The sequence below is a fragment of the Orbicella franksi genome, chromosome 6 (genome assembly GCF_964199315.1).
Source record: "Orbicella franksi chromosome 6, jaOrbFran1.1, whole genome shotgun sequence".
Taxonomy (NCBI): Eukaryota; Metazoa; Cnidaria; class Anthozoa; order Scleractinia; family Merulinidae; genus Orbicella; species Orbicella franksi.
Window position 1 is genome coordinate 30,523,699 of NC_138150.1, and position 12,969 is coordinate 30,536,667.

The 12,969-nt window shown below is 39.1% G+C and overlaps 1 protein-coding gene across 1 annotated transcript; it reads left to right on the plus strand.

The window, feature by feature from the left end:
- Positions 1 to 7,616: 7,616 nt before the first annotated feature.
- On the plus strand, positions 7,617 to 9,861 carry LOC145490601 (uncharacterized). The gene is made up of 5 exons (XM_081469690.1): positions 7,617 to 7,958; positions 8,056 to 8,276; positions 8,466 to 8,556; positions 8,995 to 9,144; positions 9,470 to 9,861. Exons 1-5 carry the CDS (start codon positions 7,844 to 7,846, stop codon positions 9,859 to 9,861), a joined length of 969 nt encoding a protein of 322 aa, XP_081325816.1. The 5' UTR covers positions 7,617 to 7,843.
- Positions 9,862 to 12,969: the final 3,108 nt, after the last annotated feature.

Genomic DNA, 12,969 nt, shown 5'->3' on the forward strand with positions numbered 1-12,969 from the left:
GCCAATTGCCTAAATCTGTCAATTCATATCGCTGAATCATTTCAAACGTTTGCTCCTGTTACTGTTGTTCAAGCAGTGAATGTGACAGGAGAATACACAAACATTTACATTGGACACGTAGGTAAAACTCATTACGTGTCTACGGTAGAAACGAGAAGTTGTCAGGTACCAAACAACAAAACATGTGATCAAACTGTAGTTGAAAGAAAAAAAAAGATAAACAGGAAAATACAGAGCTGATCAAGGTTGCATGAAAGAATTCATGGAAAAGAGAAGAGCTAGTGCAGATTTTAGAAAAAGAGAGAGTGAAAATTCCATGCAAAGGCACAAAATATCGAAACAATTAGGGAGAAAAAGAAACAATATGTCACAAGAAGGAAAATGACCAACCCAGAACACAAAAGAGAAATTGACAAAACGTCTCAAAGGAGACGGAAAGCAGAGAACCCAGATCACATACAGGAAATTGCAAAAAAAGTCATCTAGAGGACAAAAAGTGAAGAATCCAGAACAGGTCTGGTGTCAGGGTGGACCAACAGCTTTACTAAAACAATTGTTGCTAACACTTGTTATATCTTGTTATAAAATAGCAGATCATTCAGAGCTAATATCACATACATTGGCAACTAGACTATGGAGACTACTAAAATGTACTATAAGAACTGGAATAATATACAGTCATGTAGTTACTTACACATGGTAATTGACAGAGACATACAGCACCGCAGCCAACTATATTCATTCTGGATTTAGTACCAGTTACACTATCTGAAGCTACAAAAAAATGAACAGCGTGAAAAATGCAGGGACAGCATCACTGGAGTTCATGCACTTAATGACACAAATTGCAAAGAAAGAAGTACATATATTACATTTGTTGGAACTATTGCTGTCAGCTTTACTGAAAACAACAATGTGGTCTTGAGAACTTAACATCAAATGATGAATTCAGCACCTTCCATCTATTCTTTGATTATATTCATACAAGCACCATGAACTTCTATCATGACTATTTCAACTAGTAACAACAACATTTTATACAATAGTTGAATTGTAAACTGCTCGCTTTCAACTATTTAGACTCTGTGATTGCCTTCCTCAGAATCATTTATTAACTGAACTGGCTCTTTAAGGCTTTGTATAAAGCACATAGACTGGTAAGTGCCAGTTTGATTTTACCATAGTCATAATTACCAAAACAAACCAATTGATGTAAAACCACCGTAAATGCAATCAATTCACTGCAAAACTGCTAGATAATCAAAGATTAGAGGGGAACATTTGATACCTTCAGTTAGCTTGAGTTTGGCTGATTTCATAGTTTGACAGTCCTTCATGGTAAATCTACTAGTTATTCCTTGTGAACTAATTTAATACATAATGTCTTGGGTTTCCATTTGTAAAGAACCAGTTTCACTGGCAGACTTATTTTCATAAAACCAAGTAAAAGTATACATCTCATATTTTTCCGTGCAATTTCCTTAATTACACTCAAATCTGGGAGAGTCACTTGCAGCTGATTATAATCTATACTGGTTAATTTTACAATGGCTTTCACAATGTCTTACACTAACTCCCACTCAGCCCATATTTTCTGTCTTTGAGGCCTAATTGAATTTCATATCATATTCCTCAAAATGTCCATTTACCAGTCCAACACTTCCTTAGGACGGTTCATACCCTAGTATGGAAATTAAATGGGAATTAAATGGAATTAAATGGGCAAAATCCGTTATGGTGGTTGGTAACAACGTTATATTGTCTAGTTTTACTTTCATTCCCTTTAGAACTAACTGCGATCATGATCACTGGTTTGTCTCGTTTGGTTATTTTTTCTACAAAATAACTTAAACAACAGGCTGCCCAAAATTAAAAATCAATGATATGTAAGACACACTGCGGTGACAAACATGACAAAACAACGCATGTCGTAAAAAATATGGTTTTGTACTTGACGTTTCGTATGCTACAACATCAGAGACCGCGTAAAGGGAGGGGCTAGGGGAGTCTTAGCGAACCCCCGCCTTCCTCCACCTCCACTTTCTCACAGTAAAAAATAAATAGGTAGAGCAAAACATGATATAATACAGCAAATTGTTATGAATATTATGCAGCTAGTCTTGTATGTGCCTTGACGGGAAATTCCGTGGTCAGATATACATACGTGGACGAATTATTGAAAATCATCATCAGGAGCCCATCACTAGGAGCATGCAACTCCTATACTAAGGTTATGTCACGGCATTTTTACAGACCGGTCTAGTTTTAGGCTTCTTTTCCGCAAAAATAGGTCAGTTCCGGTCTACATGAGCGCGCATCGGTAAGGTACACAATACATGTTTTTCTTTCTAATCTTCCGCCGAAATGATGATGTCAGTTAAAAATTAAGTCCCTGCTTGTGATTGGTCACTGACGTTTCTGCGGGGGTCTGAATTCGCGTTAAATTCCAACTAAGAATACATTGGTCTGTGAAAACGCCGTGACAGGAATATGGGGTAGTTGCACGCTCCTAGTGATGAGCTCCTGTCACCTTTGATTTCTGTCTTCGGGCTTAATTTAAAACTGCGGCAGTGTTCCCACGCACATAATTTCTCAGAATAATTGTTCAGAGGACAAGGATGTCAGCTGTTTGTGGTGAACGAGTAGTTTATGTCCTACGGAAGATGTGAAACGATGTAAGTTTGAAATCATTCTATGACGCGATTTTACTATAACCCTCCTGACACTGAGAAGCGAACGCGTTCACCGAAGGAAAATTGAAATTGAGGAACCGTCTGTACCATTCTTACGTTGCTTCCTACTGTTTTCGTTCCCTATGCAAATCATGATATTCCTACGGGACAACTAATTTACATTTTGCGCGCATATCCTTGTACTAATTTAAGAGCTACGGTTTGGTTATTTTTAAAAATTAACTAGCTAATCCGTTGGAGCAAATTGCGCATCGCGTACGTATCCAGGATCTGTTCTATTCCTACTTTGTCATTCTGGTGGAATTTCTGTAAGTCGTGTTTGTTATGGTTTTCTTATTTCTTTTGCCTAGCTTCATTCACTTATTATTGTTGTATTCATTTTCTATTTGCTTGCATTTTTTCCTAGTCAAACTTTTATCCGTGTAAACAAATAAAGTCGTACGATGTTTGAAGCTCAGTGCTAGTTTGGTTTCTTCTCGAATAATATTATGGCGAAACAGCGATAACACTGTCCACCCTAAAACATTCTAGAAATGATACGTTTTCGGAAACTATTTAAACGCTTCATGTTCACACCGTTTCCGCAGCGTTTTTGCCATTCACCTGAAAACGCCCTCGGTCGTCGCTGTCGCCTTTAATCTCCCCACCCCCACCCCTCACCCTCCCAAACTCAGAACGTTCCTGCGCGCAGGCCATGACCCATATCTTTAGAGGTGACCGTTAAGACAAATTACAACTAAATTTAAAATGTAAAGTGAGAGGCCGATATTATATTGGCAAAAACTTGGCGTTAGTTGGTGATTGTGTCACCCTACGTGAAAGCATTTTCCAGTTCTAATCCTGCCACATTCTTAAGTTTTTTAAAGAGAGCACAAAGAAATTGGTGAAAAAAAAACTGCAAAGTTAATTTCAAACTCCGATATGTAGTTATGGAAAGCAAGAAAACTAAACATCCACAAACAGTAAGGTCTTTAAAGACGAAAGCACCTGCATGGCAAACCAAACCACGACGGAAAAACGTCAATTAAGTAAGGTTAAAAGCCGATATTATAATGGCAAAAACTTGGCATCAGCTGGTGATTGTGTCACCCTACGTGAAAGCATTTTCCAGTTCTAATCCTGCCACATTCTTAAAGTGCACCTAACCCCCAAAATTTCTTTTCGCTAAAACGAATCTAGACTTTATTTGAAGCATTTGGGCGAAGAAATTTTTGAATTTGGTTGAATCCTCGATTTTCTATGCCCTTTCAAAGTCGCGCTTGAAGTGTTTCACGACCGCGTTTTAGGGAGTCTGGGGCGGCGGTACCTGATGACGTCTACCCAGGAACCAAACACAATGGCGCCTCAGTCAACTCTCTGTATTTGCTCGAGAAAATGGAACACAAAACCAATCGCTCCGATGTATTTTGGGACTAAACCGTCCAAGTTTTGTCTCAGAATCATTTCTTTTTCGTCACTGGAGTCAGAGTTAAGTTTCGATTCGGAAGACTCCGAAATAAACTTCGATCGAGCACATTCGACAACTGTGAACTCACTGCTTAGAGCTTTGAGAGCAATTTACAATATTTCAAGCGACGAAGGGGAAGACTTCTTTGCGGACGAGCTGGTTGTATCTTAGGAATGGAAAGCTAGATAAGAAGTGGAGGAGCAGGCAAACGAAAAGCAGGAAAGAAAACTCAAGGACTGCTTTGGATGGTAATTTCGTCAACTAAACATAAGATGCCCACGCGTGTTTATAGCCCGTTTACATTTGTCCTTAGCGAGAATGTATTTTGTCAAGGTGTGATTGTTCTGTTAAATCCAGTTTGTGTTTTACTTTCAGTTGAATGCTTCATGTTTATAAGAGCGACGTACGTGTTGCAGTTTTCGAGACTTGATGACCTCCAAAACATTGGCTTCGATCGATTGAAAATCGTATTGTTTGGACCTATATTTTTGAAGCTGCGGGAAGCAAGGCGGAAGGAAACATTTCATACGATTACCGATTTCACATTGTCACACGTTTTAAGTCGTAACTCCAAATAACCAATGTAAATTGTTCTCAAAGTTTGCAGTGAAATTCGTCGGATAAGCGAAAAGGATGTGTTCCCTAAGCGGTCCGCAGATGTTACGCGGTCATATTTTCGACGCTATTGCACAGAATCTTTGTCGCACTGCTGATTTCCAAACCTTCGAAAAACTCTATGAGTGTAACAATTTTGTTATCATGTAATTCTAAAGGATTAATCTTCGACTTGCATCTAAATCGAAAGAGAAATAAGTGTTGGTTAGCAGCGTACAGTTGCGATCTACTTACATATCAGTATAACGCTTCTTGATCGTGATCGGATCACAGAACTTTGCCGGTTATGTTATAAATACTGCGGGATTGGAAGATATAGGTTGTCGGTAGTATTTCTACAAATTGCTGGTTAGCTTTAAGCAGAAAATTTATGAAAATAGCGTTCGAAAGTCTGCGGAACAAATTCCAGTGAGAGTTCTTCAATGATTCTCACAGATTCAGTTCGCTTGTTTCGGTTCGACAAAATCAACCATCGTTTACGTCTTTATTGCACCATTAGCCGATCATCGTCAGTAAATAGTACAGTATATCTTTCTTTAAATCTGGAGTATTGCTGCAACAGCCGATAGCACCTCTGGAAGGCGTTTCTGCGCACTTTTCGAATGTGTATTGCACCATCCTGAAGGAAATGAGGGGAGGTGAGATATCCAACCTTCCTGGGTAGACGTCACAAGAGCCGCTGGACCCATTCTCCTCAAACTCGGTCGTGAAACAAAATGGCGGTGTTTTGGAGCTATTTTCGAGATTTCGTCGAGGCACAGAAAATCGAGGATTTAACGGAATCCAAAAATTTTTTCGCAGAAATATTTCAAATAACAAGTAGATTCGTTTTAGCGAAAAAAGATTTTTGGGGTTAGGTGCACTTTAAGTTTTTTAAAGAGAGCACAAAGAAATTGGTGAAAAAAAAACTGCAAAGTTAATTTCAAACTCCGATATGTAGTTATGGAAAGCAAGAAAACTAAACATCCACAAACAGTAAGGTCTTTAAAGACGAAAGCACCTGCATGGCAAACCAAACCACGACGAAAAAACGTCAATTAATGGCGAGAAACGTCAATGTTTTGAGACTGAAGTATTTTCGTTTATGTCTTTTCTTGTTAATTTCAAAATGAGTGATTTCTCATTGCAGTGCCAGCACACTACCAAGCAAGGAAAGTTCATAACTGAAGATTATTTTAAATGTACTTTCAATTTTTTAGAAGCAATATTAGTTTAATTAGGTGGTGATACTAAAATGCTCTCATTAGATAAACATAAGCGACAAGTTACATGATATCAATATAAACATGAAGATTAATGGAAGCCTAGAAGCATTTCAAACGTAACAAAATTAAATGTCCAATATCAATCACAAATGTACACGACTAAGCATAAAAGGGTTCAGATTTACAAAGCAGTGGTTCAAATTTATGTGTCAACCATAATTTCTAGACGAAGTTTTCACTACAGCATCTCAATGGCTGACTCTATTTAAACGCTTCATGTCCACACCGTTTCAGGAGCCTTTTTTGCCATCCACCTGAAAACGCCCTCGGTTGTCGCTGTCGCCTTTATTAAGATACGGTTCCGTTTTAAACTGTCTCCGACACCTGACACCGTTTTCAGATGTCAACATTTTTTGCTGACAACGATAAACGTCTGAAGAAAACGCACCAAATATACGTTTCACTCTGATAACGTATTCGGGCTAGTGTGGACAGGTCCAGCCGACTCATTGACAATCCCACATAGCTTTTCTGGCCTTGACAACTCCAAAGTTTACTTAAGTCTCTATTTTCGTGTGAAATTTCAGGCGGTAAAATTCGTCGGCAGCTGGGCCTTAGCGACATCCTTGCCAGGCCTGATATTCACAACAGACATATCCCACGAAAATACGAAACTATTACAGGCCGATATCCTATTGACTACAGCGTTTTAACCACCAAATGTTTCCGGCTGCATTTGTTAGTTTCCTTCATGATTAATACACCGTTTGCACTGTTTATTAGCGTTAGGTAACGTTGAATCGCGCTGAAGGAATATCTTTGGGTCACTGATTTATTACAATGTTATTAGCAGGGGCGTTACAGTGGAGAAAACTTCATTGTGCAAAGTCGGATTTGATTTTGAATTTAAGGCCGGCTGATAATTTTTTACACTTATACAGTGGCAAGAGTACTTCTTTAGCAGAGAAAGTTTGTAATTGTGTAGCGCTTCACCTCTTATTGTAAATGTATTTCCTGCATTTCGTGTTTTGTGGGACCTCCTAGTTTGTTCATTTAGGGGGTTCGTGTTTAAGCCTCCCCACCCCCACCCTCACTCTCCTCAACTCAGAACGTTCCTGCGCACAGGCCAATAATCATATCTTAAGAGGTGACCGTTAAGATAAATTACAACTAAATTTAAAATGTAAAGTGAGAGGCCGATATTATAATGGCAAAAACTTGGCGTTAGTTGGTGATTGTGTCACTCTACGTGAAAGCATTTTCCAGTTCTTATACTGCCCCATTCTTAACTTTTTTTTGAAGAGAGCACAAAGAAATTGGTGGGAAAAAAAAACTATTACGTTAATTTTAAACTCCGATATGTAGTTATGGAAGCAAGAAAACTAAATATCCATAAACAGTAAGTTCTTTTGTGAAAGAGGAAAGCACCTGCATGGCAAACCAAACCACGACGAGAAAACGTCAATTAATGGCGAAAAACTTCAATGTTTTGAGACTGAAGTATTTTCGTTTATGTCTTTTCTTGTTAATTTTACGATGAGTGATTTCTCATTACAGTACCAGCACACTTTCAAGCAAAGGAAGTTTATAACTGAAGATTGTTTTAATGTACTTTTAAATCCTTAGAAGCAATATTAGTTTATTTGGGTGGTGATACTGAAATGCTCTCATTAGGTAAACATAAGCGGCAAGTTGCATGATATCAAGATAAACATGAAGATTAATGGAAGCCTGGAAGCATTTCAAAAGTAACAAAATTAAATGTCCAATATCAGTCACAAATGTACATGAATAGGCATAAAAGGGCTCAAATTTACAAAGCAGTGGTGCAAATTTAGGTGTCAACCTTCGTTTCTAGACGAAGTTCTCACCACAGTATCTCGATGGCTGACTCTTGCCCGACTCAGTTGGTCATTGCAGCTCTCAATATTCTCCTGGGATTCGTATTCGGGGTGGCAAACACAGACTTTTGTGGAAACGTTTTTGAAACTCAAGTTGGTAAGGATACACCTGTAAATTAAGACGCCTCTCTTCACTCCTATTCAGTCTTTTCAGTTCGCATTCAAAAGAGTTTTTGTTTCCTTTCTTCTTTTAGGCCATGCCTTACTTGGTCATGCCATGGACACGGTTACTGTTCTGGATGAGTTTCAATGTCAGCTTAAATGCATTGGAAATAACAGTTGCAAGTCGGTGAATGTTTATCCCGATGGCAACAATGGACAACGACGCATTTGTGACCTAAACAACAAAACCCGACAGATGAAACCAGGAAATTTTAAATGGAAGAAAGGATCTACATACTATGGCTCCGTCCAGGTAGGTTACTTCTAAGTTTATGCAACATTTTTATTCTGCAGGTAAAACTGCATGTCACTTACCATGTTGAGCAAACAAGAAAATTTTATTATTTATTTTTTTCGGAGGTATACTCAACCAGAAAATTGGAGAAAAAGTACTAATAGAACAGATAGACAGCTTTTTGACCGATTCTAATCCAACTTACAGGTTTCATGTATCAATGATCTTCGTGAACAGAATGAAGAAATAAAGACTGGCCAATGTCATCCTGGATACAAGGGAAAACGCTGTGAAACTCGTGAGTTTTGGAAATTTCTAATTTAGAGTCAGGGGTTGACAGTCCAACATATCTTAGCGGACATGTCAGATGGACATGTCCGCCTTTACGAGTAAGAGTAGAATAATAATCAACCAGAAATGATTGGTAGAAAGGAGAGCAGGTCAAAGTCTCTCTCCTCCGCAGAGGTTCACAAAGTTCGACATAGATAGCCGCCGTGCGAAATTCGTGCACACGCAAAGTCGAATGGATCGACCGTGCGCCTGCACTCATATCGTTCAGCGGATATTCCCCCCCCCCCGAAAAAAAAAGCTTTTGAGGCTCTGCGGAGGAGAGAGGGTCAAAGTATATTATATAGTTTCGTTTGAATTCAGAGTTTCTTTCACTGAGTGGTCGAAATCACAAGTAAAAGATGGGTGGGCTTAACAATTCCTGAAAACATCATCTTTTGTTTTGTAGCAATCAAAGGTTGGAATTCCAATCAGCCTGCTCATTCATGTAAGGACATCCGGGACTCAGGAGACTCCAAAGGAGACGGCGAGTACTGGATCGACCCTGAGAAGAGCGGAAACCCTTTAAAGGTCTTCTGCGACATGACAACTGACGGAGGTAGCTTAATGATAATGAAAAACAATATTTTTTTTGGGGGGGGGGAGGTGAGGTGGGATTTTGGGGATTGCTAGTTATCTAGGAAAAAATGGCCGTTTAAAAAACTATGTAGAAACATTTTCTCATATTGAATCAATGAATGTACTATCTTTTTTAAAAAAAGTATTTTTCTTACTTGTTAACCTTTTTTCAGTTCGTCAGGGGCGTAAAGGAACTAAACCAGCCTTTCCCTTTCTCATACTGGTATTATTTGTGTCATGCACTTCTCCCTGGTTCTTATTGAATTCATAATTGATAACTTTTACCTGATCGGCATGATTTTTAGGAGGCTGGCTTCTTGTCTCCAACGTTGTAATTGACAGTCCTTCGTCCCCACAAATGTCGGTGGAGACGTCATACCGCGGAATCAGCAGTTACCATAACAACCAGACTTTTCTGACCAAGAGTGCTATGAATGAGCTCACAACACACATGCCTTTCACTCGAGAGGTAGAGATCAAGATAGATTGTACATTTACCCTGCACTTCAAGCACATGCTCATCACTGGACGCTGGAACCAAGTGGCCCAAAATGGGAATGTGATGGCAATTGGTTGGACAAGGTTGAAATGTCTTCTGGTGATTTCTGGAAAGTCTTTGTTCGTTAAGATCCTGGTCCACCGATTACTCACAGCTGGACAAAAGTATTTATCTTATCTTCGATACAAACAAAATTAACAAATTTAAGTTAAATAAAGGACCTTAAGGACCTTTTAGACAGTTATCAGCTTCCATAGAACGTCAAAAAACACAGGAAATAACACCATCGTTAGCAAATCGAAAATGAAACCCGATCGAAAATCCAATAAACAATGTGTAGCTTAACAATAAAATAGAACAAAACATATCTGTTTTATGGACAAATTAAATGTTCGTCCTAGAGGGATTTGCTAAAAACTCTAAATAAACCAACGTTTATATAACTGGCTGCTGGATCCAGGTTTCTCAAGATGGGAATTAATGTGATGACTTGTACGTTGAGGTGTCTTCTGGTGATTTCTCTAAAGTCTTTCTTCGCTAAGACCTTGGTAAACCCATTAGTTATAACTGGACAAACGTATTTATGCAACCTTCAAAACATACAAAATAACAAATTTAAGTTAGATTAAGTTTTTCAATCGGAAATTTTGTTTTGCATGTGGATCGTTTGCAAGAATAGAAAATGACAACTCCAGATTTTCAGAAGCTTGCAGTCAGTGGGGATTGTGGGGAGTTGGTAAATGACGCCTTTCTGGCGTATCCAGTGAAAAAAGACTTTTTGATCATGTTGCATATGTACCAGTCTTGTATCACTGGGTGCTGAGTCCAGGTGACTCAACAGGGGAATGTGAAGATTATCTCGTTGGTGTGTCCTCTGATGTCACGGTATGTGTTTTATTCAGAAGTATATGCCATATTAGGTGATAGGAAACGAATGATTCATCTATAAATTTGGTGGTAAAACAGGGGGAATTTGTATCCATAAGAATTGCAAGCACACTGGTTAGAAACATAAAGGTTGAATCATCTTGTTTATGCCACAACTTCTCGACAGTTGATCATGAAGTTCCGCCAACCGCTCGCGCTTTGTTATCATTACCTGGTCTCAGATCAAGATTTCAAGAAATTCTGCGATAAGACTGTTATTTTTAAAATAAAGTATACCTGTTTACATGAAGTGGTTTTGCTGGAATACTTACGCCAAAACTTGATGGATGCAACAACAAAAAAAATAAAAAATAACTGTAATCAATTGTTTACTCAAACTTCACGTTTCAAAATGTCTTTTTCTTGAAGTCAGGTTCGGCTGTGGGTCTTCCACAAAAATTAAAACTGCCGATATTGAACAAATAATAAGAAGTAATTAAGAAAGAATTACCACAACACTGAACAGTTACTATAATAATAATAATAATAATAATAACAATAAATATTAGCAAGGTAGTATGAATATTAGTGAAGATATCACAGTAAAAAAATCAAACAAAACTAATAAAAATATATTCACGCTGACAAAAATTTTAAATTTAAGATATCTTGATTTAATTTGAAATGTTTGTATATTTACCATAAATTATTCAAACAACAGGGAAATTAAAATTAATTTAGCTTATTTACATAAATTTATTTTACAATGCTTCCCGAATTATAAAAATGGATATCTTGGTAGATTTATCGGCCATATTTTTGGCATCTCCACTGTGAATGAATGAATGGAAGGATGGATGGATGGATGGATGGATGGATGGATGGATGGATGGATGGATGGATGGATGGATGGATGGATGGATGGATGGATGGATGGATGGATGGATGGATGGATGGATGGATGGATGGATGGATGGATGGATGGATGGATGGATGGATGGATGGATGGATGGATGGATGGATGGATGGATGGATGGATGGATGGATGGATGGATGGATGGATGGATGGATGGATGGATGGATGGATGGATGGATGGATGGATGGATGGATGGATGGATGGATGGATGGATGGATGGATGGATGGATGGATGGATGGATGGATGGATGGATGGATGGATGGATGGATGGATGGATGGATGGATGGATGGATGGATGGATGGATGGATGGATGGATGGATGGATGGATGGATGGATGGATGGATGGATGGATGGATGGATGGATGGATGGATGGATGGATGGATGGATGGATGGATGGATGGATGGATGGATGGATGGATGGATGGATGGATGGATGGATGGATGGATGGATGGATGGATGGATGGATGGATGGATGGATGGATGGATGGATGGATGGATGGATGGATGGATGGATGGATGGATGGATGGATGGATGGATGGATGGATGGATGGATGGATGGATGGATGGATGGATGGATGGATGGATGGATGGATGGATGGATGGATGGATGGATGGATGGATGGATGGATGGATGGATGGATGGATGGATGGATGGATGGATGGATGGATGGATGGATGGATGGATGGATGGATGGATGGATGGATGAATGAATGAATACTTTATTGAACCTCCCCAATTTTGGCATTGGAGTTTAGCAAATGGCCATGGCATGGCTTTCCAAAGTTGCTCAGTCCTTTTCAGGGACCCAATCGATTTGTTGCACTCCTGCCTCAGTCAGACAAAATATTCCAATACCATAATGAGTACCGCATGCTGAGTTCCTTTGTAAGAACACTCTCTGCCAAATTTCACCAATTACTTGTCAGGCTCCAGAAAACTTTGATGACCCTGGCAGTTTAGACAGTGAATCCAATTTATTTTAGAAGGTTGTTACCATGGTTGATCAGACCACCAGAAAATACACCTTCCAAGCTTTCAGTAGTTTCCACCTGAGACATTACAAATGCCCACAACGACATTTTCTCAACGAAATACTAGAAATTAATATATCGATACCGGACACACTGGTCTTCGCCATTTTGATTCTCACAGTAAGCCTTGCGCCGCTAGCTGGTTTCCATGTTTTAAAGAGACGAGACATCGGCCTGTGCCACGATAATTCGAGTTCTCTCGCTAAGTGTTCCCGAATGTAGATTTATTTCAAATCACCCGATAATAAATTACTGTATTCAAATTTCGGAGAGCATTAGTTTGGCGATTTGCTTTCTTTCTTGTTTTTTGTAAACGCCTGTCGAAGTAACATAATCATACCGCGTGAGTGCGAGTAGCTCGCGTGAGCTCGCGTACACTTTAGTCACGCGGCCAAACTAAGTCGCGTGTTCCTAACATTCGCCTGGCGGCCATGTTTACTGAGAGTTGACAGCACAATTTTTTTGTACCTTAGCTTTCGTTGGTA

What these genes read in the sequence shown, in the direction of transcription:
- LOC145490601 (XM_081469690.1), top strand. Translation starts at nt 7,844, where the DNA reads ATGGCTGACTCTTGCCCGACTCAGTTGGTCATTGCAGCTCTCAATATT. An exon ending in CATACTATGGCTCCGTCCAG is followed by an intron (nt 8,277 to 8,465) that starts GTAGGTTACTTC and finishes TCCAACTTACAG; the next exon opens with GTTTCATGTATCAATGATCT. An exon ending in GGGAAAACGCTGTGAAACTC is followed by an intron (nt 8,557 to 8,994) that starts GTGAGTTTTGGA and finishes TTTGTTTTGTAG; the next exon opens with CAATCAAAGGTTGGAATTCC.